Source organism: Argopecten irradians, chromosome 14, assembly GCF_041381155.1.
Source record: "Argopecten irradians isolate NY chromosome 14, Ai_NY, whole genome shotgun sequence".
Lineage (NCBI taxonomy): Eukaryota > Metazoa > Mollusca > Bivalvia > Pectinida > Pectinidae > Argopecten > Argopecten irradians.
Genome location: NC_091147.1, coordinates 2,572,524 through 2,598,840, shown reverse-complemented (window position 1 = coordinate 2,598,840; position 26,317 = coordinate 2,572,524). Strand labels below are relative to the sequence as shown.

The window sequence follows — 26,317 nt, the reverse complement described above, 5'->3', positions numbered from 1 at the left end:
TACAAGACCTCTAATTATTTTAATTTGAAATCTTTAATACGTAGACAGATAGTCTACGCTGACGGATACCAGACAATAGACTCGGCACACAACATTTACTTATAGGACATTGTATGTCTCTCTACACACTCTCTCTATCCATTGCATGTCCCTCTACACACACTCTCTCTATCCTCCTCTGGCACATGCATCACGTTCACACGCGCGCACACACGTACATTCATCACTTATACAATACAACCGCGACCTCTACACTCATTTACACACTATATACAACACCTTGCTTAAGCTATACATCCTGTTCAGATCTAGTATCCCTAACTCCGTACATTCGCTCGTGCTCATCATACCAACATGCGACTCATTCATACACAAAGATATAAGCGGTTTATACAAAAAACATATAGTGATAAATATAAATGAAATATATGTATGTATAAAATATATGAAAATGAAGAGACTTCCACACTGTTCTCCTGCACGTATCTACAACCATAACATGTAGAACTGAAATGACTGTGGTCTTAACTGCGTAGTATATCATAAGATGTGGAACAATTCCGTAAGCACTCGGAATACTTACGGAATTGACCGACACATTAGAATCGGATGTCGGCCAATGTCGTTAGCACTCGGAATACTTACGAAATTGACCGAGACATTAGAATCGGATGTCGGCCAATGTCGTTAGCACTCGGAATACTTACGGAATTGTCCGACACATTAAAATCGAATGTCGGCCAATGCCGTTAGCATTCGGAATACTTAAGGAAATGTCCGAAACACTAGAAAAGAATTGGAATACAATTAAAACTTGTTGAAAAATATTCATTTTTGACAGGATATCAATTTTGTATTTTATATTGATCAATAAAGCATAATTACATAGCCGAAATTCATTACCATGGAAACAGTCAGTATCACGATCCTTTCAATTATGGGTTTCCTCAAAACAAAGGTAGATCGAAGGACATTTCTCATATTCTCTATTTTGTCACTGGATTGTACATGAAGCAGAGAAAAACCAGAGCACCTAATGTAACCTTGACATTCACAGAGCCTGTCAGAAACCTTTTTAGTTAGACTACTGACAGACGTAGTAAAAGCCTGTGGCACAATAAACTATTATCAACAAGTCAAGTCTATAACACATGGTTTATCATACATTAAAGGAAATATATTTACTTTCATCATAAAGTTTGTACAATACTAAAAACATAATATGGTTCATAAAAGTCATACTATTTACAGCAGTTTTCTTGCAAATAAATCATTAAATAATATGATCTGTCCACCCATACTTCAATTATAGGATTCTATGACTATACACAACACAAAGAATAACTACATTATGATACTGATATGTAAAAGAACTACAGGCTAGCCTCGGCAGATTCCGGTACCATGGATACGTCACGGAATGTACCGAGTTGTGACGGACATGGTATGTACACAAATGATCACATCTCAGCAGTTCTCATCAATATATAAACACTCACCCCTTTTATTATGACACACGTGATGGACATGGACGATGATTTTGACCTTATAGATCGGTGTAATGATTTGACGTAAAGGTTCCTGCCATCAAGGCTGGTTCTGATCTACTTATCGACTCATCTCATATCATTGATAAAGAAACATCAGACTGTCGAATTAATACCAGACATATCAACAATACCTTATAGGACACTGATGAGAGAATTACAGATGAAGCATACCATAAACAGTTTGTGTCCATTTCTGTACAAATAGGATCCTACATATCGAGGCTCATTAACATTGGAAACAGACCAACAAATACACGTACGTTCACAATACTATTACGGAAAATGCTTGTTTATAAAAAATGTATTTATGATTAATAAATTAACAAAAAGTCTATAATTACCAACATACTCAATACAGCGGTAGGAAGGTGACAAATCATTAAAGAGAAGATAATTCAACCAGCGAGGAAATAACTCCATAAAAGGGATATAACTCCCTTAGGGGAGATAACCCAATATATTTTTTTTTAAATATCTACACCTAACAATTAATAAATGCACAATACAAAAGTAACAATGATGTTTACGATGGACAATTTGTATCAATAATAATAGATAATGATGCTATTGAATATCAAGGAGGGAATATAAATTCAAACAGTGATTCAAAACAAGGGTGTTTGTGAAATAGCGACTAATTGATACATAAAGTAAACATAGTAACCTGTTCATAGGTTATAGATTGTAATCTATCACTAACAAATACAACCAAAATAAAAGTCAGTGGCGTAACTGTATAGACATCAGCATTACACAGAAACCCTTGATTAACGTAGAATTAACATAATTATTACAATACTAGTCCTGAGGAGGCTCTTTTTACTGGCATCAATAAATAGCAATCTAGTGGAAGAGAAGCTGGTGGGTAACACTTAGAGGTCATTACAATACTAGTAATTATAATGAATGTCTCAAGCTGAAAGGATACAAGATAGTGTGATTAGAATGGAATGGTAAACCAATATAGGGTTGGTAGTTATATGTAAATAGCTTTAGGATTGGTAGCTCTGTACTGGCACACAAGTCCGTAACAAATGGTTATATTATATTTCTGTGTGTATAATACATGTACATTGATATTCTATTCATGTAATCTAAATTCCAAATGCTTTAAAAATGAATGAAAAAACTTACATGGAACAGTACATTAGCAATCTTCTGTTTCAGTGTTGTCTGTAAACATGAATACATATTTGTTTATACATGAAACTAAATACATAACAGTTCAATAGTTTAAATGGCTACACTTTGTTCAGAAAATAGCGTATAGGCCTAACAAAATGGCTGATTAAACAAACATCCAACTTGTGTACATTGAATTATTGCAAATAACTATGAGTAATGGGGCAATTGAAAGTAAAACATTCGTGTCGGTGAAAATACAGAACAGCGATGAAGTGGGCGATTAAAAATCATTGAACTTTCTATATGAATTATAATTATAAAATGATGAAATTTTGATGTGTTAAGATATGGCACAGAGGATATTACATTGTCAATAAGATGCTGGTTTACAAGTAAGAGGTAGCAAAATCGTCCAATAATCAAAGGAAATAAAGCTATTACAGAAAGCAATATTCTATATCACAAAATGGGGGAAATATAACTGTTAGTTGTGACATTAACAAATGGAAGAGTTTTGTATCATATCAATATAAAATAATAAACAAAAAGCTCTAAGAAGACAATGGATTCATGTCTTGTAACAAAATTTGGATAAAAATAGGATTAAATTTATCTGTATTTAACGCCCATCCACTCACCACCCCTAGCCCCAAGCTTAGCTGGCACTAACTTATCATTCTTGAATTGGGTTTACAATTCTATGATCGGTTCAACAACCTTGATAGGAAGGATAAACATTTACATAACAAAGCGTGTCTACTATGCGTAAAAGTGTCAGCTATCTTAACACAAATGATTGCGATAACAAAATTATCAATCTCAACAATATAATTCTAAAATTTATGAAATGTTATTCTTTCTCCTTAAAGAATTCATCATTAGTAACATACTTTACTATATCAGCAATGTCCGACATGCTATCCTCATCCTCTGGTTCCGCAGTGTAACTTGTGTAGTCTGGACGACCACACTGTGGAGGCATTGGTTTCCCACCGCTGCCACCACCATTGTCCAGCTCTGCTAAATTCCCCATTTGTTTCTTTGGTTCCTTCTCCAGTATCTTGTCAATCATGAAGCCCCCACCACCACTGCCTCCATTTGGTGTGTGTCCCATGGGTGGGGGGCCGGTTCCATTAGCACCATAAGGGTAGCCTCGCGGTGGCATCCCCGGGTGAGGATGTCTGTCACCAGGTCCATACTGGGGCCCATAGTACTGCCCTGGGTAGGGACCGTATTGTCTAGGAGCTCCCATATGCCCCTCTGGCGATCCTCCAGGAGGGTATGGATACATCCCCTGGTGAGGGCCCATTTGTCCAGGATGCATTCCTCGTGGAAAGGAAGTTGGGTTCTGTTGTTGGTTTGCTGCAGCTTTGCTCCCGGTTTTCTTCTTTCCTTTGGCCTTTTTACCTTTTGCTGGTTTAGTTGGCTCAGGCAGGTCAGTTCCAGGCGAGGAGCTGAAAGGGGGCTGATTTGGCGCCATCGGTCGCATTGGTGACATTTGAGGTGAACCATAAGGTCCAGGATAGCCCGGAGGAAAGTTTCCAATGGGAGGACCAGGGTACATGCCAGGTGAGAAAGGAGCTCCTGACCTAGGCTGGGGTGCCCCTTGAGGAGGCATGGAACCTCGATGGCTTTTAGGACTCATAATTGGGGAACTCTGACTCGAGGGCATTTGACCAGGTGGACCTTGGTTAGGGGTCATTGGGTCTTGTGTTGACATTGGAGGACCTTGATGTGGCTGCATTGGACTATGGCCAGACATTGGGGGACCTTGGTTTGGGAGCATTGGGCCATGGCCAGACATTGGTGGACCTTGGTTTGACGGCATTGTGCCATGACCTGCCATTTGAGGACTTTGGTGTGGCGGCAATGGACCATGACCAGACATTGGGGAACCTTGGTTTGGCGGCATTGGGCCATGACCAGACATTGGAGGACCTTGGTTTGGCGGCATGGGGTTATGACAAGAGACTGGGGGACCTTGGTTTGGCGGTAATGGGCCATGATCAGAGACTGGAGGACCTTGGTTTCGTGGCGTTGGGCCATGGCCAGTCATGTGGGGACCTTGATTTGGTGGCATTCCATGGCCAGACATTGGTGGACCTTGACTTCGCGGTATTGGACCATGACCAGCCATTTGGGGACCCTGGTTTGGCGGCATTGGGCAATGACCAGACATTTGGGGACCTTGGGTGGGTGGCATTGGGTCATGGTCAGACAATGTCGGGTCCTTGCTAGATGGTATTTGGCCTTGGGAAGATACTGGGGGAACTTCATCTGATGGTATTTGTCCTTGGCTAGATGGCACATGTCTATGACCAGACCTTTGGAGACCTTGACTAGTTGGTATGGGACCTTCATCGGGATTTTTCGGGTCATCGGAACCTTGGGAAGACATTTGGGGAACCTGCCTTGGTGGCATTTGGTCAAATCCCTGGTTTTGTAGCATCTGGCCTTGGTCAGGCATGTCAGGGTCTTGCTTTTGTTTAATGGAGTCTTGAGTAGACAATGATGAATCCTGACTTGAGGGCGCTTGGACTTCAGCAGGTGTTTTGGGTTCTTGATTTGAGTGCAATTTGTTATGAGTAGGTACTTGCTGATCTGAATCTTGGGTTGAATTTCGATCTTTTTCTTCTTTGATTGGTAGTGCAGGCTCTTTGGTGTTTGTTGGATCTGGAACACTGGCTAATTTTAGGGGTTCCTGAGTTTGTGTTACGGGAGCAGGAACAGGAGCAGATGATGGGTCCTGATTTTGAGGAATGGAGCCATGCGATGACCTTGGTGGAGAATTATTTTGTAGAATTTGAGTTTTTGTAGGTGGTGTTGAACCATGACTTGCGGACGATGCATCTCTTGCTTCAGTTGTAGAAGCCTTACTTGATGACATTTGGTCTTGGCTTGATACAGGAGGGCCATTGTTTGGGGACACTGGTCTTTGATCGGACAATGACGGCTTTTGATCTTTGCTTGGATGCCGAATGTTATCATCCGATGATGAGATTGCTGAAGTACCTTGGTTGGTCGGCATTGCTGCCTGTGGTGCTGGTCCAGCAGTGGGGACTTGTGTAGTTGACAAATGACCTTGGGGTGGTACTTGGGCGCGATTGGTAGCAACGTTTACATCATAATGATCAGGGTTAGACATTTTGGGTACTTTTGTATCGGATGGCGCAATCGGTTCAGAGCTTTGTGAATGTGGAAGAGGTGCATTCATTCGAGATGGAGGTGCATTCATCCTAGACGGAGGTACATTAATCATCGACGGAGGCGCATTCATCATCGACGGAGGCACATTCATCATAGACGAATGCATAATATTATGTGGCATGGGCATAGGACCTACACTTTGGCCAGCAGGTGGAGTTTTAGGTGTGGCACTTTTGGCTTCTGTGGCAGCAGCCTTTGTCTTCTTAGTTTTCCCTTTTGCCTTAGTCTTTTTACCCGGCACGAGCGGAGGAGGTTGGGCAGGGGCAGTGCTCGTACTTGATCCCATAGGCGATGTCTGTAAACCAGCCTTAGAGCCGTGCTGAGAGGATGTCAAACTTGGTCTCAGTGGAGGTGGCCCAGAATAGCCAGGCATCCCTGTAGAGCCTTGATTGGCCATTAGATGGTGGCTCGAGGGGACAGGAAGTCCTTGTGGGTTAGACATGGAAGCCATGGAATTACCTGGTGGATATGTCCCATGGGGTCCCTGTGGAACTGCCATACCCTGGTGACCTACCGGGTGAGAGTAAGGGCCCATGTTGTCACCTGGACCCGGCATGCGTGGATTGGGCCCGTGGGAAGGTGGAATATTTCCACCATGTTGCATTTGACCTGGTCTTGGCATTCCTTGTGGCATTTGACCTGGATAAGGCATCCCCTGTTGTGGCATTTGATTTGGGTAGGGCATTCTCTGAGGTGGCATCTGTCCTGGATGTGACATTCCATGAGGTGGCATCGGACTAGGTCTTGGCATTCCTTGTGAGGGCATGTGGCCCTGATGAGGCATTCCTTGCCGTGGCATTAGATTTTGAGGTCCTTGAGGTCTCATTTGATTCTGAAGTGGTGAACCCTGAGTTGGCCCTTGATGTGGCATGGTATTTGATGGCATTTGACCTGAAGATTGCATATCTGGATTAAGCATTTGACCTTGAGATTGCATGCCGGGGTTTGGCATTTGACCTTTGTGTGGCATTCCTTGGGGTGGCATTTGGCCTTTGTGTGGCATTCCTTGGGATGGCATTTGACCTTGGTGAGCCATACCTTGGGATGACATTTGGCCTGGGTGTGGCATTCTCTGTGTTGACATTTGACCTTGCGGTGACATGCCTTGAGATGGCATTTGACCTTGGGGTGGCATGCCTTGTGACATTTGACTCTGAGCTGGCATTCCCTGTGTTGGCATCTGACCATGTTGTGACATGCCTAGATGTGGCATTTGACCTTGTTGTGACATGCTGTGTGGCGGCATTTGACCTTGGTGTGACAGGCTGTGAGGTGGCATTTGACCTTGGTGTGACATGCTGTGTGGCGGCATTTGACCTTGTGATTTCATATTCTGTGGTGGCATTTGACCTTGTGAATTCATATTCTGTGGTGGAATTTGACCTTGTTGTGGCATACCCTGTGCTGGCATTTGATGAGGTGTTCCCTGGCCAGGCATAGGACCCATGGGTCGATGCATTGGGTGTCCTGGAGGAAAAGTGTTACCCGGATACATTTGAGGGTAACCCTGATGTTGAGGGTAATAACCCTGTGGTGGCGGCGACATGTACTGGCCATGAGGTGGGGAGCTGTATGGGGGAGGTGACTGTCCAGGGAAGTTTCCTGGACCCATAGGTCGAGAGCCACTACTGTACTGTGGTTTCGGGTGTCTAACAGCATGAGAAGGTACCCCTGTAGAGCCATCTGACATGTGATCCCGACTCGAATCATCGTAAGGTGGAGGCGGTGGGAACTGTGGTCCACTCATCTGAGATTCTGAGCCACCAGTGCTACCTGAACTCATTCTCCTGTCCATACCACCTGTGGGCATGATTCCGTCAGAGTTATCTGTCCCTATAAGAGGACCCTGGTTTTTCACATCTACAGCTTGTGTTTCAGTCTGAGTTTCTTTTGTTTCTTCCTCCTCTGGCTTCTTTTCTTTGATGCTGTCATCTTCATAGTCTTCTGTCCCCGAGGAATCCTCCTGTATCACCGTCTTCTTCTTTTTGGCTTTTCCAGGAGTTTCCTTCTTTTCTTCCTCTTTTACATTTTTCTCAGCAGCACCGGAGTCATCAGAATCAAAATTAAGTAGACTACTGAAATTGACCTTTTGTGCTGCCTTACGCCTAGATCTCCTGACCACTGAACCATCAGAAGACGATTCTGATTCAGTACTAGATTTATAATGCTGTCTTTTACGCGATTTCTTAATGGTATTTGGTTTTCTATCACTTCCAGAATCAGACTCTTCTTTCTCTGTACTTTCCTCATCCTCTTCTTCACTATCCTCCGATTTAGAATTTGAGTTTTGATCAGAGTTTTCATCAGAGTCATTATCATCACTACTATCATCTGATCGTATCACGCGTCGTCGTTTTGTGTCTGGCTTTGATGTCTTCTTGTGTTTCTGTTTTTTCAGTTTTTCATCAAATGCTGTCCGTGATTTTTTCCGACTTGTAGGTCCACTCTCATCAGAACAGAGGTCAGCACTATCCATCGATTCTTCTTCCTCCTCCTCCTCTTCCTCCTCCTCTTCCTCTGATCGAGCCTCGCGGTAACTGACCCTCCGTCTGGCCCTAGCCCTAGTTGAGCGCCGACATAGAGCACTATCATCACTATCGTAGTCCTCATCTACCACTGAAACATACAAAACAGCATTATCATGGTTGGTCTTAGGATAATTCATACTGTCTTTTCATTTAAAGAAGATTTTAATGAAACATAAAATATTGAATCTAATAGTAAAAGACAATGAATTGTAAACCAATTTTTTTTTTACGTGCGAAGAAGATTTGTGTATTTCACTAACAATACAAATTTGCCAAAACTAGTATACACACAGGTAATGTAGACCCATATAAATCTAAATTGAAATTTGAAATAAAAGCGTTGCAAAAGTCATTAGGCATGAGCGTGTGAAATAAAGTCGCTCTAAACATAGTTATTTTACAGTAATATATAATTAAATAATATTTTGTAATTGAATGTTCATGAATAAAATATCAAGATCATTTATTAAATGAGTCTTATTAACTTAGACTGATGACCAATGTATAAAGCTCTTACCAAAATCGTCAAATCGGTTGCCTCTCCGTTTCCGTCGACCACTCCGCCGCGTTGACGCCCTACGAGACCGTGCGGTGCGCCATCCCTCGCCATCAGCACTGTAGTCGCTCTCCTCCTCAGTATCATCGTCCTCCACTTCCTCCTGGACCTCTGATGCAGACCCACTGGAACCAAATATTAGGTGTGTATATACATGTATAGCTGTTTAGCATAGGAGTTCATATATCTCTATACAATATTTTATCAAAATCTCATCTTATTTCAATGACACGTAGAACAACATCAGTTCTGTACGAAATGTTACTCATTCAATGTCTGTTTCCAGAGTTTTGATTGGACTAGTGACTGGACATTTTGATTGGACTAGTGACTGGACGTTTTGATTGGACTAGTGACTGGACATTTTGATTGGACTAGTGACTGGACGTTTTGATTGGACTAGTGACTGGACGTTTTGATTGGACTAGTGACTGGACGATTTGATTGGACTTGTGACTGGACGTATGTTGATTCTGAACTTAGATGGATATGACCTTTGTATTACATCTTGTATAAAAGATTGCTTGGGTTCAGACATATATCTACCTATCTCCCCTTCATAACTCTGAAAGTAGATATTTTTCAATTCCCAATATCCCTCTGAGGACCATCCTCCTACTAAAAGCATTCATCTCTAATAATCACAATGTCTTTTATTAAGAAACCCCTAAACTCACTCACTCTGTTAGTTGATACTCCTAGCTGTCTTCCTCAGGGTTACTACCCCCTACCTCCTCCCCCTCCCCCACCCACTAACATTCACTCTGACAGTTGATACTCCTCGCTATCGTCCACAGGGTTAATTCCCCCTACCTCCTCCCCCTCCCCCTCCCCCACCCACTAACACTCACTCTGACAGCTGATACTCCTTGCTATCGTCCTCAGGGTTACTACCCCCTGCCTCCTCCCCCTCCCCCTCCCCCACCCACTAACACTCACTCTGACAGTTGATACTCCTCGCCATCATCCTCAGGGTTAATTCCCCCTATCCCCAACCTTCTCCCCCTCCCCCACCCACTAACACTCACTCTGACATTTGATACTCCTTGCTATCGTCCTCAGGGTTACCACCCCCTACCTCCTCCCCCTCCCCCTTCCCCACCCACTAACACTCACTCTAACAGTTGATACTCCTTGCTGTCGTCCCCTGGGTTACTACCCCCTACCTCCTCCCCCCTCCCCCTCCCCCACCCACTAACACTCACTCTGACAGTTGATACTCCTCGCTATCGTCCACAGGGTTAATTCCCCCTACCTCCTCCCCCTCCCCCTCCCCCACCCACTAACACTCACTCTGACAGTTGATACTCCTCGCTATCGTCCTCAGGGTTACTACCCCTACCCCCTACCTCCTCCCCCACCCACTAACACTCACTCTGACAGTTGATACTCCTCGCTATCGTCCACAGGGTTAATTCCCCCTACCTCCTCCTCCTCCCCCTCCCCCACCCACTAACACTCACTCTGACAGCTGATACTCCTTGCTATCGTCCTCAGGGTTACTACCCCCTGCCTCCTCCCCCTCCCCCTCCCCCACCCAATAACACTCACTCTGACAGTTGATACTCCTCGCCGTCGTCCTCAGGGTTAATTCCCCCTACCCCCTACCTCCTCCCCCTCCCCCTCCCCCACCCACTAACACTCACTCTGTTAGTTGATGCTCCTCGCTATCGTCCTCAGGGTTACCACCCCCTACCTCCTCCCCCTCCCCCTCCCCCTTCCCCACCCACTAACACTCACTCTAACAGTTGATACTCCTCGCTGTCGTCCCCTGGGTTACTATCCCCTACCTCCTCCCCCTCCCCCTCCCCAACCCACTAACACTCACTCTGTTAGTTGATAATCCTCGCTGTCATCTGCAGGGTTACTACCCCTAATCCCTACCCTCCCAACCATCACCTCCCCCCCCCACTAACACTCACTCTGACAGTTGATACTCCTTGCTATTGTCCTCAGGGTTACTACCCCATACCTCCTCCCCCTCCCCCACCCACTAACACTCACTCTAACAGTTGATACTCCTTGCTGTAGTCCCCAGGGTTACAACCCCCTACATCCTCCCCTACCACCTCCCCCTCCCCCTCCCCCACCCACTAACACTCACTCTGACAGTTGATATTCCTCGCTATCGTCCTCAGGGTTACTACCCCCTACTACCTCCCCCTACTCCCACCCCTCCTCCACCCACTAACACTCACTCTGACAGTTGATACTCCTCGCTGTAGTCCCCAGGGTTACAACCCCTCTCCCTCCTCCTCCTCCCCCTCCCCAACCCAATAACACTCACTCTGTTAGTTGATACTCCTCGCTATTGTCCCCAGGGTTACTACCGCCACCACTCCCCTCCCCACCATCCCCTCCCCCTCTCCCACCCATGCCACTAACACTCACTCTGACAGTTGATACTCCTTGCTTTCGTCCCCAGGGTTACTACCCCCTACCTCCTCCCCCTCCCCCACCCACTAACACTCACTCTGTCAGTTGATACTCCTCGCTGTAGTCCCCAGGGTTACTACCCCCTACCTCCTCCCCCTCCCCCACCCACTAACACTCACTCTGACAGTTGATACTCCTTGCTGTAGTCCCCAGGGTTACAACCCCCTACATCCTCCCCTACCACCTCCCCCTCCCCCTCCCCCACCCACTAACACTCACTCTGACAGTTGATATTCCTCGCTATCGTCCTCAGGGTTACTACCCCCTACTACCTCCCCCTACTCCCACCCCTCCTCCACCCACTAACACTCACTCTGACAGTTGATACTCCTCGCTGTCGTCCTCAGGGTTACTACCCCCTACCTCCTCCCCCTCCCCCACCCACTAACACTCACTCTTACAGTTGATACTCCTCGCTGTAGTCCCCAGGGTTACAACCCCCTACCTCCTCCTCCTCCCCCTCCCCAACCCAATAACACTCACTCTGTTAGTTGATACTCCTCGCTATTGTCCCCAGGGTTACTACCGCCACCACTCCCCTCCCCACCATCCCCTCCCCCTCTCCCACCCATGCCACTAACACTCACTCTGACAGTTGATACTCCTTGCTTTCGTCCCCAGGGTTACTACCCCCTACCTCCTCCCCCTCCCCCACCCACTAACACTCACTCTGTCAGTTGATACTCCTCGCTGTAGTCCCCAGGGTTACTACCCCCTACCTCCTCCCCCTCCCCCACCCACTAACACTCACTCTGACAGTTGATACTCCTCGCTGTAGTCCCCAGGGTTACAACCCCCTACCTCCTCCCCCTCCCCAACCCACTAACACTCACTCTGTTAGTTGATACTCCTTGCTATCGTCCCCAGGGTTACTACCGCCACCCCTCCCCTCCCCCCCCCCCACTAACACTCACTCTGTTAGTTGATACTCCTTGCTATCGTCCCCAGGGTTACTACCGCCACCCCTCCCCTCCCCCACCCACTAACACTCACTCTGTTAGTTGATACTTCTTGCTATCGTCCCCAGGGTTACTACCGCCACCCTTCCCCTCCCCCACCCACTAACACTCAATCTGTTAGTTGATACTCCACGCTGTAGTCCCCAGGGTTACTACCCCCTACCTTCTCCCCCTCCCCCACCCACTAACACTCACTCTGTTAGTTGATACTCCTTGCTATCGTCCCCAGGGTTACTACCGCCACCCCTCCCCTCCCCCACCCACTAACACTCACTCTGTTAGTTGATACTTCTTGCTATCGTCCCCAGGGTTACTACCGCCACCCTTCCCCCCCCCCACCCACTAACACTCAATCTGTTAGTTGATACTCCACGCTGTAGTCCCTAGGGTTACTACCCCCTACCTCCTCCCCCTCCCCCACCCACTAACACTCGCTCTATTAGTTGATACTCCTCGCTGTTGTCCCCAGGGTTACTACCCCTACCTCCTCCCCCTCCCCCACCCACTAACACTCGTTCTGTTAGTTGATACTCCTCGCTATCGTCCTCAGGGTTACAACCCCTCTCCCTCCTCCTCCCCCTCCCCCACCCACTAACACTCACTAACACTCACTGCTGACAGTTGATACTCCTCCTCCTCCTCCCCCTACTATCGTCCCCACCCACTCTGGCAGTTGATACTACTGCCCACTATCCAGAGCTGTAAGACTGCGACCTTTCTTTTTCTTCCTACCGGCCACTCCGGGAGGTTTACCATCCTCCTCCTCCCCCTACCACCTCCCCTATCCCCTCCCCCACCCACTAACACTCACTCTGACAGTTGATACTCCTCGCTATCGTCCTCTGGGTTACTGCCACTATCCAGAGCTGTAAGACTGCGACCTTTCTTTTTCTTCCTACCGGCCACTCCGGGAGGTTTACCATCCTCCTCCTCCCCCTACCACCTCCCCTATCCCCTCCCCCACCCACTAACACTCACTCTGACAGTTGATACTCCTCGCTATCGTCCTCTGGGTTACTGCCACTATCCAGAGCTGTAAGACTGTGACCTTTCTTTTTCTTCCTACCAGCCACTCCGGGAGGTTTACCATCCTCCTCCTCCCCCCCCACCTCCCCCTTACCCCCCCCCCCCCCCACCCACTAACACTCGCTCTGTTAGTTGATACTCCTCGCTGTTGTCCCCAGGGTTACTACCCCCTACCTCCTCCCCCTCCCCCACCCACTAACACTCGTTCTGTTAGTTGATACTCCTCGCTATCGTCCTCAGGGTTACAACCCCTCTCCCTCCTCCTCCCACTCCCCCACCCACTAACACTCACTCTGACAGTTGATACTCCTCGCTATCGTCCTCTGGGTTACTGCCACTATATAGAGCTGTAAGACTGTGACCTTTCTTTTTCTTCCTACCGGCCACTTCGGGAGGTTTACCATCCTCCTCCTCCCCCTACCACCTCCCCTATCCCCTCCCCCACCCACTAACACTCACTCTGACAGTTGATACTCCTCGCTATCGTCCTCTGGGTTACTGCCACTATATAAGAGCTGTAAGACTGCGACCTTTCTTTTTCTTCCTACCGGCCACTCCGGGAGGTTTACCATCCTCCTCCTCCCCCTACCACCTCCCCTATCCCCTCCCCCACCCACTAACACTCACTCTGACAGTTGATACTCCTCGCTATCGTCCTCTGGGTTACTGCCACTATCCAAAGCTGTAAGACTGCGACCTTTCTTTTTCTTCCTACCGGCCACTCCGGGAGGTTTACCATCCTCCTCCTCCCCCTACCAGTGTAACAAACCAGACCAACCCTGACTGTTAATAGGACGTCAATCTAACAAACCAGACCAACCCTGACTGTTAATAGGACGTCAATCTAACAAACCAGACCGACCCTGACTGTTAATAGGACGTCAATCTAACAAACCAGACCAACCCTGACTGTTAATAGGACGTCAATCTAACAAACCAGACCAACCCTGACTGTTAATAGGACGTCAATCTAACAAACCAGACCAACCCTGACTGTTAATAGGACGTCAATCTAACAAACCAGACCAACCCTGACTGTTAATAGGACGTCAATCTAACAAACCAGACCGACCCTGACTGTTAATAGGACGTCAATCTAACAAACCAGACCAACCCTGACTGTTAATAGGACGTCAATCTAACAAACCAGACCAACCCTGACTGTTAATAGGACGTCAATCTAACAAACCAGACCAACCCTGACTGTTAATAGGACGTCAATCTAACAAACCAGACCAACCCTGACTGTTAATAGGACGTCAATCTAACAAACCAGACCAACCCTGACTGTTAATAGGACGTCAATCTAACAAACCAGACCAACCCTGACTGTTAATAGGACGTCAATCTAACAAACCAGACCAACCCTGACTGTTAATAGGACGTCAATCTAACAAACCAGACCAACCCTGACTGTTAATAGGACGTCAATCTAACAAACCAGACCAACCCTGACTGTTAATAGGACGTCAATCTAACAAACCAGACCAACCCTGACTGTTAATAGGACGTCAATCTAACAAACCAGACCAACCCTGACTGTTAATAGGACGTCAATCTAACAAACCAGACCAACCCTGACTGTTAATAGGACGTCAATCTAACAAACCAGACCAACCCTGACTGTTAATAGGACGTCAATCTAACAAACCAGACCAACCCTGACTGTTAATAGGACGTCAATCTAACAAACCAGACCAACCCTGACTGTTAATAGGACGTCAATCTAACAAACCAGACCGACCCTGACTGTTAATAGGACGTCAATCTAACAAACCAGACCAACCCTGACTGTTAATAGGACGTCAATCTAACAAACCAGACCGACCCTGACTGTTAATAGGACGTCAATCTAACAAACCAGACCAACCCTGACAGTTAATAGGACGTCAATCTAACAAACCAGACCAACCCTGACTGTTAATAGGACGTCAATCTAACAAACCAGACCAACCCTGACTGTTAATAGGACGTCAATCTAACAAACCAGACCAACCCTGACTGTTAATAGGACGTCAATCTAACAAACCAGACCAACCCTGACTGTTAATAGGACGTCAATCTAACAAACCAGACCGACCCTGACTGTTAATAGGACGTCAATCTAACAAACCAGACCAACCCTGACTGTTAATAGGACGTCAATCTAACAAACCAGACCGACCCTGACTGTTAATAGGACGTCAATCTAACAAACCAGACCGACCCTGACTGTTAATAGGACGTCAATCTAACAAACCAGACCAACCCTGACTGTTAATAGGACGTCAATCTAACAAACCAGACCAACCCTGACTGTTAATAGGACGTCAATCTAACAAACCAGACCAACCCTGACTGTTAATAGGACGTCAATCTAACAAACCAGACCAACCCTGACTGTTAATAGGACGTCAATCTAACAAACCAGACCGACCCTGACTGTTAATAGGACGTCAATCTAACAAACCAGACCAACCCTGACTGTTAATAGGACGTCAATCTAACAAACCAGACCAACCCTGACTGTTAATAGGACGTCAATCAATTAACTAACAAACCAGACCAACCCTGACTGTTAATAGGACGTCAATCTAACAAACCAGACCAACCCTGACTGTTAATAGGACGTCAATCTAACAAACCAGACTAACCCTGACTGTTAATAGGACGTCAATCTAACAAACCAGACCAACCCTGACTGTTAATAGGACGTCAATCTAACAAACCAGACCAACCCTGACTGTTAATAGGACGTCAATCTAACAAACCAGACCAACCCTGACTGTTAATAGGACGTCAATCTAACAAACCAGACCGACCCTGACTGTTAATAGGACGTCAATCTAACAAACCAGACCAACCCTGACTGTTAATAGGACGTCAATCTAACAAACCAGACCAACCCTGACTGTTAATAGGACGTCAATCTAACAAACCAGACCAACCCTGACTGTTAATAGGACGTCAATCTAACAAACCAGACCAACCCTGACTGTTAATAGGACGTCAATCTAACAAACCAGACCAACCCTGACTGTTAATAGGACGTCAATCTAACAAACCAGACCAACCCTGACTGTTAATAGGACGTCAATCTAACAAACCAGACCAACCCTGACTGTTAATAGGACGTCAATCTAACAAACCAGACCAACCCTGACTGTTAATAGGACGTCAATCTAACAAACCAGACCAACCCTGACTGTTAATAGGACGTCAATCTAACAAACCAGACCAACCCTGACTGTTAATAGGACGTCAATCTAACAAACCAGACCAACCCTGACTGTTAATAGGACGTCAATCTAACAAACCAGACCGACCCTGACTGTTAATAGGACGTCAATCTAACAAACCAGACCAACCCTGACTGTTAATAGGACGTCAATCTAACAAACCAGACCAACCCTGACTGTTAATAGGACGTCAATCTAACAAACCAGACCAACCAACCCTGACTGTTAATAGGACGTCAATCTAACAAACCAGACCAACCCTGACTGTTAATAGGACGTCAATCTAACAAACCAGACCAACCCTGACTGTTAATAGGACGTCAATCTAACAAACCAGACCAACCCTGACTGTTAATAGGACGTCAATCTAACAAACCAGACCGACCCTGACTGTTAATAGGACGTCAATCTAACAAACCAGACCGACCCTGACTGTTAATAGGACGTCAATCTAACAAACCAGACCGACCCTGACTGTTAATAGGACGTCAATCTAACAAACCAGACCAACCCTGACTGTTAATAGGACGTCAATCTAACAAACCAGACCGACCCTGACTGTTAATAGGACGTCAATCTAACAAACCAGACCAACCCTGACTGTTAATAGGACGTCAATCTAACAAACCAGACCAACCCTGACTGTTAATAGGACGTCAATCTAACAAACCAGACCGACCCTGACTGTTAATAGGACGTCAATCTAACAAACCAGACCAACCCTGACTGTTAATAGGACGTCAATCTAACAAACCAGACCAACCCTGACTGTTAATAGGACGTCAATCTAACAAACCAGACCAACCCTGACTGTTAATAGGACGTCAATCTAACAAACCAGACCAACCCTGACTGTTAATAGGACGTCAATCTAACAAACCAGACCAACCCTGACTGTTAATAGGACGTCAATCTAACAAACCAGACCAACCCTGACTGTTAATAGGACGTCAATCTAACAAACCAGACCAACCCTGACTGTTAATAGGACGTCAATCTAACAAACCAGACCAACCCTGACTGTTAATAGGACGTCAAACTAACAAAACCAGACCAACCCTGACTGTTAATAGGACGTCAATCTAACAAACCAGACCAACCCTGACTGTTAATAGGACGTCAATCTAACAAACCAGACCAACCCTGACTGTTAATAGGACGTCAAACTAACAAAACCAGACCAACCCTGACTGTCAATAGGACGTCAATCTAACAAACCAGACCAACCCTGACTGTTAATAGGACGTCAATCTAACAAACCAGACCAACCCTGACTGTTAATAGGACGTCAATCTAACAAACCAGACCAACCCTGACTGTTAATAGGACGTCAATCTAACAAACCAGACCGACCCTGACTGTTAATAGGACGTCAATCTAACAAACCAGACCGACCCTGACTGTTAATAGGACGTCAATCTAACAAACCAGACCAACCCTGACTGTTAATAGGACGTCAATCTAACAAACCAGACCAACCCTGACTGTTAATAGGACGTCAATCTAACAAACCAGACCAACCCTGACTGTTAATAGGACGTCAAACTAACAAACCAGACCGACCCTGACTGTTAATAGGACGTCAAACTAACAAACCAGACCAACCCTGACTGTTAATAGGACGTCAATCTAACAAACCAGACCAACCCTGACTGTTAATAGGACGTCAATCTAACAAACCAGACCAACCCTGACTGTTAATAGGACGTCAATCTAACAAACCAGACCAACCCTGACTGTTAATAGGACGTCAATCTAACAAACCAGACCAACCCTGACTGTTAATAGGACGTCAATCTAACAAACCAGACCGACCCTGACTGTTAATAGGACGTCAATCTAACAAACCAGACCAACCCTGACTGTTAATAGGACGTCAATCTAACAAACCAGACCACCCTGACTGTTAATAGGACGTCAATCTAACAAACCAGACCAACCCTGACTGTTAATAGGACGTCAATCTAACAAACCAGACCAACCCTGACTGTTAATAGGACGTCAATCTAGACCAACGTTAATAGACGTCAATCTAACAAACCAGACCAACCCTGACTGTTAATAGGACGTCAATCTAACAAACCAGACCAACCCTGACTGTTAATAGGACGTCAATCTAACAAACCAGACCAACCCTGACTGTTAATAGGACGTCAATCTAACAAACCAGACCAACCCTGACTGTTAATAGGACGTCAATCTAACAAACCAGACCAACCCTGACTGTTAATAGGACGTCAATCTAACAAACCAGACCAACCCTGACTGTTAATAGGACGTCAATCTAACAAACCAGACCAACCCTGACTGTTAATAGGACGTCAATCTAACAAACCAGACCAACCCTGACTGTTAATAGGACGTCAATCTAACAAACCAGACCAACCCTGACTGTTAATAGGACGTCAATCTAACAAACCAGACCAACCCTGACTGTTAATAGGACGTCAATCTAACAAACCAGACCAACCCTGACTGTTAATAGGACGTCAATCTAACAAACCAGACCAACCCTGACTGTTAATAGGACGTCAATCTAACAAACCAGACCAACCCTGACTGTAATAGGACGTCAATCTAACAAACCAGACGACCCTGACTGTTAATAGGACGTCAATCTAACAAACCAGACCAACCCTGACTGTTAATAGGGCGTCAATCTAACAAACCAGACCAACCCTGACTGTTAATAGGACGTCAATCTAACAAACCAGACCGATCGTGATGGTTAAATAGGACGTCAATCTAACAAACCAGACCAACCCTGACTGTCAATAGGACGTCAATCTAACAAACCAGACCAACCCTGACCGTTAATAGGACGTCAATCTAACAAAACCAGACCAACCCTGACTGTTAATAGGACGTCAATCTAACAAACCAGACCTACCCTGACTGTTAATAGGACGTCAATCTAACAAACCAGACCGACCCTGACTGTTAATAGGACGTCAATCTAACAAAACCAGACCAACCCTGACTGTTAATAGGACGTCAATCTAACAAACCAGACCAACCCTGACTGTTAATAGGACGTCAATCTAACAAACCAGACCAACCCTGACTGTTAATAGGACGTCAATCTAACAAACCAGACCAACCCTGACTGTTAATAGGACGTCAATCTAACAAACCAGACCAACCCTGACTGTTAATAGGACGTCAATCTAACAAACCAGACCGACCCTGACTGTTAATAGGACGTCAATCTAACAAACCAGACCAACCCTGACTGTTAATAGGACGTCAATCTAACAAACCAGACCAACCCTGACTGTTAATAGGACGTCAATCTAACAAACCAGACCTACCCTGACTGTTAATAGGACGTCAATCTAACAAACCAGACCAATACCCTGACTGTTAATAGGACGTCAATCTAACAAACCAGACCAACCCTGACTGTTAATAGGACGTCAATCTAACAAACCAGACCAACCCTGACTGTTAATAGGACGTCAATCTAACAAACCAGACCAACCCTGACTGTTAATAGGACGTCAATCTAACAAACCAGACCAACCCTGACTGTTAATAGGACGTCAATCTAACAAACCAGACCAACCCTGACTGTTAATAGGACGTCAATCTAACAAAACCAGACCGACCCTGACTGTTAATAGGACGTCAATCTAACAAACCAGACCAACCCTGACTGTTAATAGGACGTCAATCTAACAAACCAGACCAACCCTGACTGTTAATAGGACGTCAATCTAACAAACCAGACCAACCCTGACTGTTAATAGGACGTCAATCTAACAAACCAGACCAACCCTGACTGTTAATAGGACGTCAATCTAACAAACCAGACCGACCCTGACTGTTAATAGGACGTCAATCTAACAAACCAGACCAACCCTGACTGTTAATAGGACGTCAATCTAACAAACCAGACCAACCCTGACTGTTAATAGGACGTCAATCTAACAAACCAGACCAACCCTGACTGTTAATAGGACGTCAATCTAACAAACCAGACCAACCCTGACTGTTAATAGGACGTCAATCTAACAAACCAGACCAACCCTGACTGTTAATAGGACGTCAATCTAACAAACCAGACCAACCCTGACTGTTAATAGGACGTCAATCTAACAAAACCAGACCAACCCTGACTGTTAATAGGACGTCAATCTAACAAACCAGACCAACCCTGACTGTTAATAGGACGTCAATCTAACAAACCAGACCAACCCTGACTGTTAATAGGACGTCAATCTAACAAACCAGACCGACCCTGACTGTTAATAGGACGTCAATCTAACAAACCAGACCAACCCTGACTGTTAATAGGACGTCAATCTAACAAACCAGACCGACCCTGACTGTTAATAGGACGTCAATCTAACAAACCAGACCAACCCTGACTGTTAATAGGACGTCAATCTAACAAACCAGACCAACCCTGACTGTTAATAGGACGTCAATCTAACAAACCAGACCTACCCTGACTGTTAATAGGACGTCAATCTAACAAACCAGACCAACCCTGACTGTTAATAGGACGTCAATCTAACAAACCAGACCAACCCTGACTGTTAATAGGACGTCAATCTAACAAACCAGACCAACCCTGACTGTTAATAGGACGTCAATCTAACAAACCAGACCAACCCTGACTGTTAATAGGACGTCAATCTAACAAACCAGACCAACCCTGACTGTTAATAGGACGTCAATCTAACAAACCAGACCACCCTGACTGTTAATAGGACGTCAATCTAACAAACCAGACCAACCCTGACTGTTAATAGGACGTCAATCTAACAAACCAGACCAACCCTGACTGTTAATAGGACGTCAATCTAACAAACCAGACCAACCCTGACTGTTAATAGGACGTCAATCTAACAAACCAGACCAACCCTGACTGTTAATAGGACGTCAATCTAACAAACCAGACCAACCCTGACTGTTAATAGGACGTCAATCTAACAAACCAGACCAACCCTGACTGTTAATAGGACGTCAATCTAACAAACCAGACCAACCCTGACTGTTAATAGGACGTCAATCTAACAAACCAGACCAACCCTGACTGTCAATAGGACGTCAATCTAACAAACCAGACCAACCCTGACTGTTAATAGGACGTCAATCTAACAAACCAGACCAACCCTGACTGTTAATAGGACGTCAATCTAACAAACCAGACCGACCCTGACTGTCAATAGGACGTCAATCTAACAAACCAGACCAACCCTGACTGTCAATAGGACGTCAATCTAACAAACCAGACCGACCCTGACTGTTAATAGGACGTCAATCTAACAAACCAGACCAACCCTGACTGTCAATAGGACGTCAATCTAACAAACCAGACCAACCCTGACTGTCAATAGGACGTCAATCTAACAAACCAGACCAACCCTGACTGTCAATAGGACGATCAATAGGACGTCAATCTAACAAACCAGACCAACCCTGACTGTTAATAGGACGTCAATCTAACAAACCAGACCGACCCTGACTGTTAATAGGACGTCAATCTAACAAACCAGACCAACCCTGACTGTTAATAGGACGTCAATCTAACAAACCAGACCAACCCTGACTGTCAATAGGACGTCAATCTAACAAACCAGACCAACCCTGACTGTTAATAGGACGTCAATCTAACAAACCAGACCAACCCTGACTGTTAATAGGACGTCAATCTAACAAACCAGACCAACCCTGACTGTTAATAGGACGTCAATCTAACAAACCAGACCAACCCTGACTGTTAATAGGACGTCAATCTAACAAACAAACCAGACCAACCCTGACTGTTAATAGGACGTCAATCTAACAAACCAGACCAACCCTGACTGTCAATAGGACGTCAATCTAACAAACCAGACCAACCCTGACTGTTAATAGGACGTCAATCTAACAAACCAGACCAACCCTGACTGTTAATAGGACGTCAATCTAACAAACCAGACCGACCCTGACTGTTAATAGGACGTCAATCTAACAAACCAGACCGACCCTGACTGTTAATAGGACGTCAATCTAACAAACCAGACCAACCCTGACTGTTAATAGGACGTCAATCTAACAAACCAGACCAACCCTGACTGTTAATAGGACGTCAATCTAACAAACCAGACCGACCCTGACTGTTAATAGGACGTCAATCTAACAAACCAGACCAACCCTGACTGTTAATAGGACGTCAATCTAACAAACCAGACCAACCCTGACTGTCAATAGGACGTCAATCTAACAAACCAGACCGACCCTGACTGTTAATAGGACGTCAATCTAACAAACCAGACCAACCCTGACTGTTAATAGGACGTCAATCTAACAAACCAGACCAACCCTGACTGTTAATAGGACGTCAATCTAACAAACCAGACCGACCCTGACTGTTAATAGGACGTCAATCTAACAAACCAGACCGACCCTGACTGTTAATAGGACGTCAATCTAACAAACCAGACCAACCCTGACTGTTAATAATAGGACGTCAATCTAACAAACCAGACCGACCCTGACTGTTAATAGGACGTCAATCTAACAAACCAGACCAACCCTGACTGTTAATAGGACGTCAATCTAACAAAACCAGACCAACCCTGACTGTTAATAGGACGTCAATCTAACAAACCAGACCGACCCTGACTGTTAATAGGACGTCAATCTAACAAACCAGACCAACCCTGACTGTTAATAGGACGTCAATCTAACAAACCAGACCAACCCTGACTGTTAATAGGACGTCAATCTAACAAACCAGACCGACCCTGACTGTTAATAGGACGTCAATCTAACAAACCAGACCAACCCTGACTGTTAATAGGACGTCAATCTAACAAACCAGACCAACCCTGACTGTTAATAGGACGTCAATCTAACAAACCAGACCAACCCTGACTGTTAATAGGACGTCAATCTAACAAACCAGACCAACCCTGACTGTTAATAGGACGTCAATCTAACAAACCAGACCGACCCTGACTGTTAATAGGACGTCAATCTAACAAACCAGACCAACCCTGACTGTTAATAGGACGTCAATCTAACAAACCAGACCGACCCTGACTGTTAATAGGACGTCAATCTAACAAACCAGACCAACCCTGACTGTCAATAGGACGTCAATCTAACAAACCAGACCAACCCTGACTGTTAATAGGACGTCAATCTAACAAACCAGACCAACCCTGACAGTTAATAGGACGTCAATCTAACAAACCAGACCAACCCTGACTGTTAATAGGACGTCAATCTAACAAACCAGACCGATCGTGATGGTTAAATAGGACGTCAATCTAACAAACCAGACCAACCCTGACTGTCAATAGGACGTCAATCTAACAAACCAGACCAACCCTGACTGTTAATAGGACGTCAAATCTAACAAACCAGACCAACCCTGACAGTTAATAGGACGTCAATCTAACAAACCAGACCGACCCTGACTGTCAATAGGACGTCAATCTAACAAACCAGACCAACCCTGACTGTTAATAGGACGTCAATCTAACAAACCAGACCAACCCTGACTGTTAATAGGACGTCAATCTAACAAACCAGACCGACCCTGACTGTTAATAGGACGTCAATCTAACAAACCAGACCTACCCTGACTGTTAATAGGACGTCAATCTAACAAACCAGACCAACCCTGACTGTTAATAGGATGCCATAAGATGTTATGTGTATGATGTTTATATTTCTATTATCTATTTGTCTGTTGCTAAATACCGCGAGGCTCTTATAAACATGATCATTTATATATACATTTACATTAGGTATTAGTTTTTCTGCTTGAAAGCATATTATTTAGTTTCTGTGTTATGTAGTTAGTGTAAATAATTAACTGTAAACATTGGGCTAAATAATGAACATAATCATCCAATTGAACATAATATTCTTTTTGTTTCACAGAATGTATACACAGTAAATACGACTGTATCTAAATACCATTTATAAATAGTTCTCACAGTATTTGTACTTAAAGTTCCCTTAAAGGGAAGTTTCTAGTATAGCGGAACCCGGAAGTTTAGAAACATAATAATCAGTGCGCATGTCAGAGGTTGCTACGGGTCATGTAAACTTGTCGCCATTTTGAATCACCGCTTCGAAGAGCCGACGGGTGTTCGGGGGTGAAACCCCCCGGCAGTAAGTAACAAAAGGAAGCCACAGTTACACACACGTTGTTTACTTTAGAAAACAGGCGGAAGGAGAGAGGGTGACGTAAAACGTTACAAACGGATACGGCACCGGTAAACTATATCCGGAATACAATTAAAGCGCTATATATTTACTGGCGCTACCCTTTTTTCTTTTTGAAAAATAAAGTTCCAGTTATTAGAAAACTTTAAAGTCACTTGACTGATCAGATTTAACTGTCTCTCAAATATCCGCTAGGTATACATTATAAAGCTATTAGAAGTGCTCAATTACTGTAAACATAACGTTCTCGCTGAACTTGACTAGAAACTTATAACGATAATAACACATGAAATGTTAAAAGAGAAACTCATTAACTAATACCGAATATAGTCCCTGAGGTACCGAGGGGTCACAGATGGTCTAGAGGAACGCCTTGGAGGTTCTACCGAAGGAGTCAGATCATCATCATCATTACCAAAATCTAAGGAATCATTGGTTGGAGAGTCCGATTCAAACGTGTCTGATGCAAGCTAATTACTGTATGAGGTTGGAACATCATCAAGAGCAGGAGGAAGCATTGGAGTCGTATCACGAGCTGGAGGAACAGATATAACATTAGGTATGTCTGGAGGTTGCGGTGACGAGTTGGCCGGCGATGCGTCGGTATCAGAATTATCATCGATATCAACGAGTGCGAGCGAATCCATGGGAGACCTAATGCGTTCATCAGCAGTGGTAGACACACGATATAAGTCGGAACGTTTTACGCAATAAGATGCAGCGCGAAACTGATTTCCCACCATTTTTTAATGTTACACCACATTGTATCCACGTGCATTACGAGGTATTAGTATTAGTCACGGCCAGACGACTTGTTTCTATCACTGTATAAATATACAAGGTCGCCGACATGTATATCCGGACTGACGGGATGTCGCCCTGAAGGTGCTTTGGACTTTTCACTATACGAGTGGTTGAGTTGTCGCCGTTGATGCTGTTGCGCTATCAGACATTAATCGTTAATGCGTATTTGGTTATTACGGAATTGGTCCCGTTGTGTTAGCATTTCTCTGGATGATAAACCGCTCTTTCGTATACGCGAATTCAAATGGTTGATTGCTAAGGATAGCGACAGGGGAGATACTGATCGCGAATACGAGTCCTCTTCTTCCAATTCCTGAACAGCACGTTCTGCGCCAGGATTTTTGTTGCATTTCTTGGCGTTTCCTAGCTCTACCGAAATCCGATGACGGGACAAAAACTCATCGTTGAAAACAGCACGAAACCCTGGAGCACAGTCAGTACGCACGACGGCATACGGGCCGTCCATTGGACGAAGGTTAATGCACGAGCGAATGAGTCCATCCCGGAGGGTATCGCGACGTTCGTCTTCAAGTAGCATGGCCTCTGTATACGACGTTACGCATTCGCGCACTACAAGAATGAGTTGTCTTTGGCGTTTTATAACGTCAGCTGCAAACTGGCTACCTACAGTTAGCGGAGGAACGCTGGAAGTTTGAGTCTGCACGAAGGTTGGAGCATGTTTCAGAGATGCACAACGATGGCAATTGTCACTGACACGTTGGATTGCAGCATCCAT

The 26,317-nt window shown here is 45.1% G+C and overlaps 1 protein-coding gene across 1 annotated transcript; it reads right to left on the bottom strand.

Moving 5' to 3' along the window:
- Positions 1 to 26,317, bottom strand: LOC138308099 (collagen alpha-1(III) chain-like). Its single transcript, XM_069249046.1, has 5 exons — positions 25,862 to 26,317; positions 13,173 to 13,297; positions 8,928 to 9,091; positions 3,566 to 8,498; positions 1 to 2,723 (listed from the first exon to the last, which is right to left on the bottom strand). The coding sequence occupies exons 1-5, from the start codon at positions 26,315 to 26,317 to the stop codon at positions 2,714 to 2,716; spliced, it is 5,688 nt and encodes a 1,895-aa protein (XP_069105147.1). The 3' UTR covers positions 1 to 2,713.

Excerpts from the sequence above, each read along its gene's own strand:
- LOC138308099 (XM_069249046.1), bottom strand. The coding sequence starts at position 26,317 with ATGGATGCTGCAATCCAACGTGTCAGTGACAATTGCCATCGTTGTGCA. Across the intron at positions 13,298-25,861 it reads AGGACTCGTATTCGCGATCA|GGGGAGGAGGAGGATGGTAA; the intron begins GTATCTCCCCTG and ends GGGAGGTGGTAG. Across the intron at positions 9,092-13,172 it reads GAGGAGTATCAACTGTCAGA|TGGGTCTGCATCAGAGGTCC; the intron begins GTGAGTGTTAGT and ends ATTTGGTTCCAG.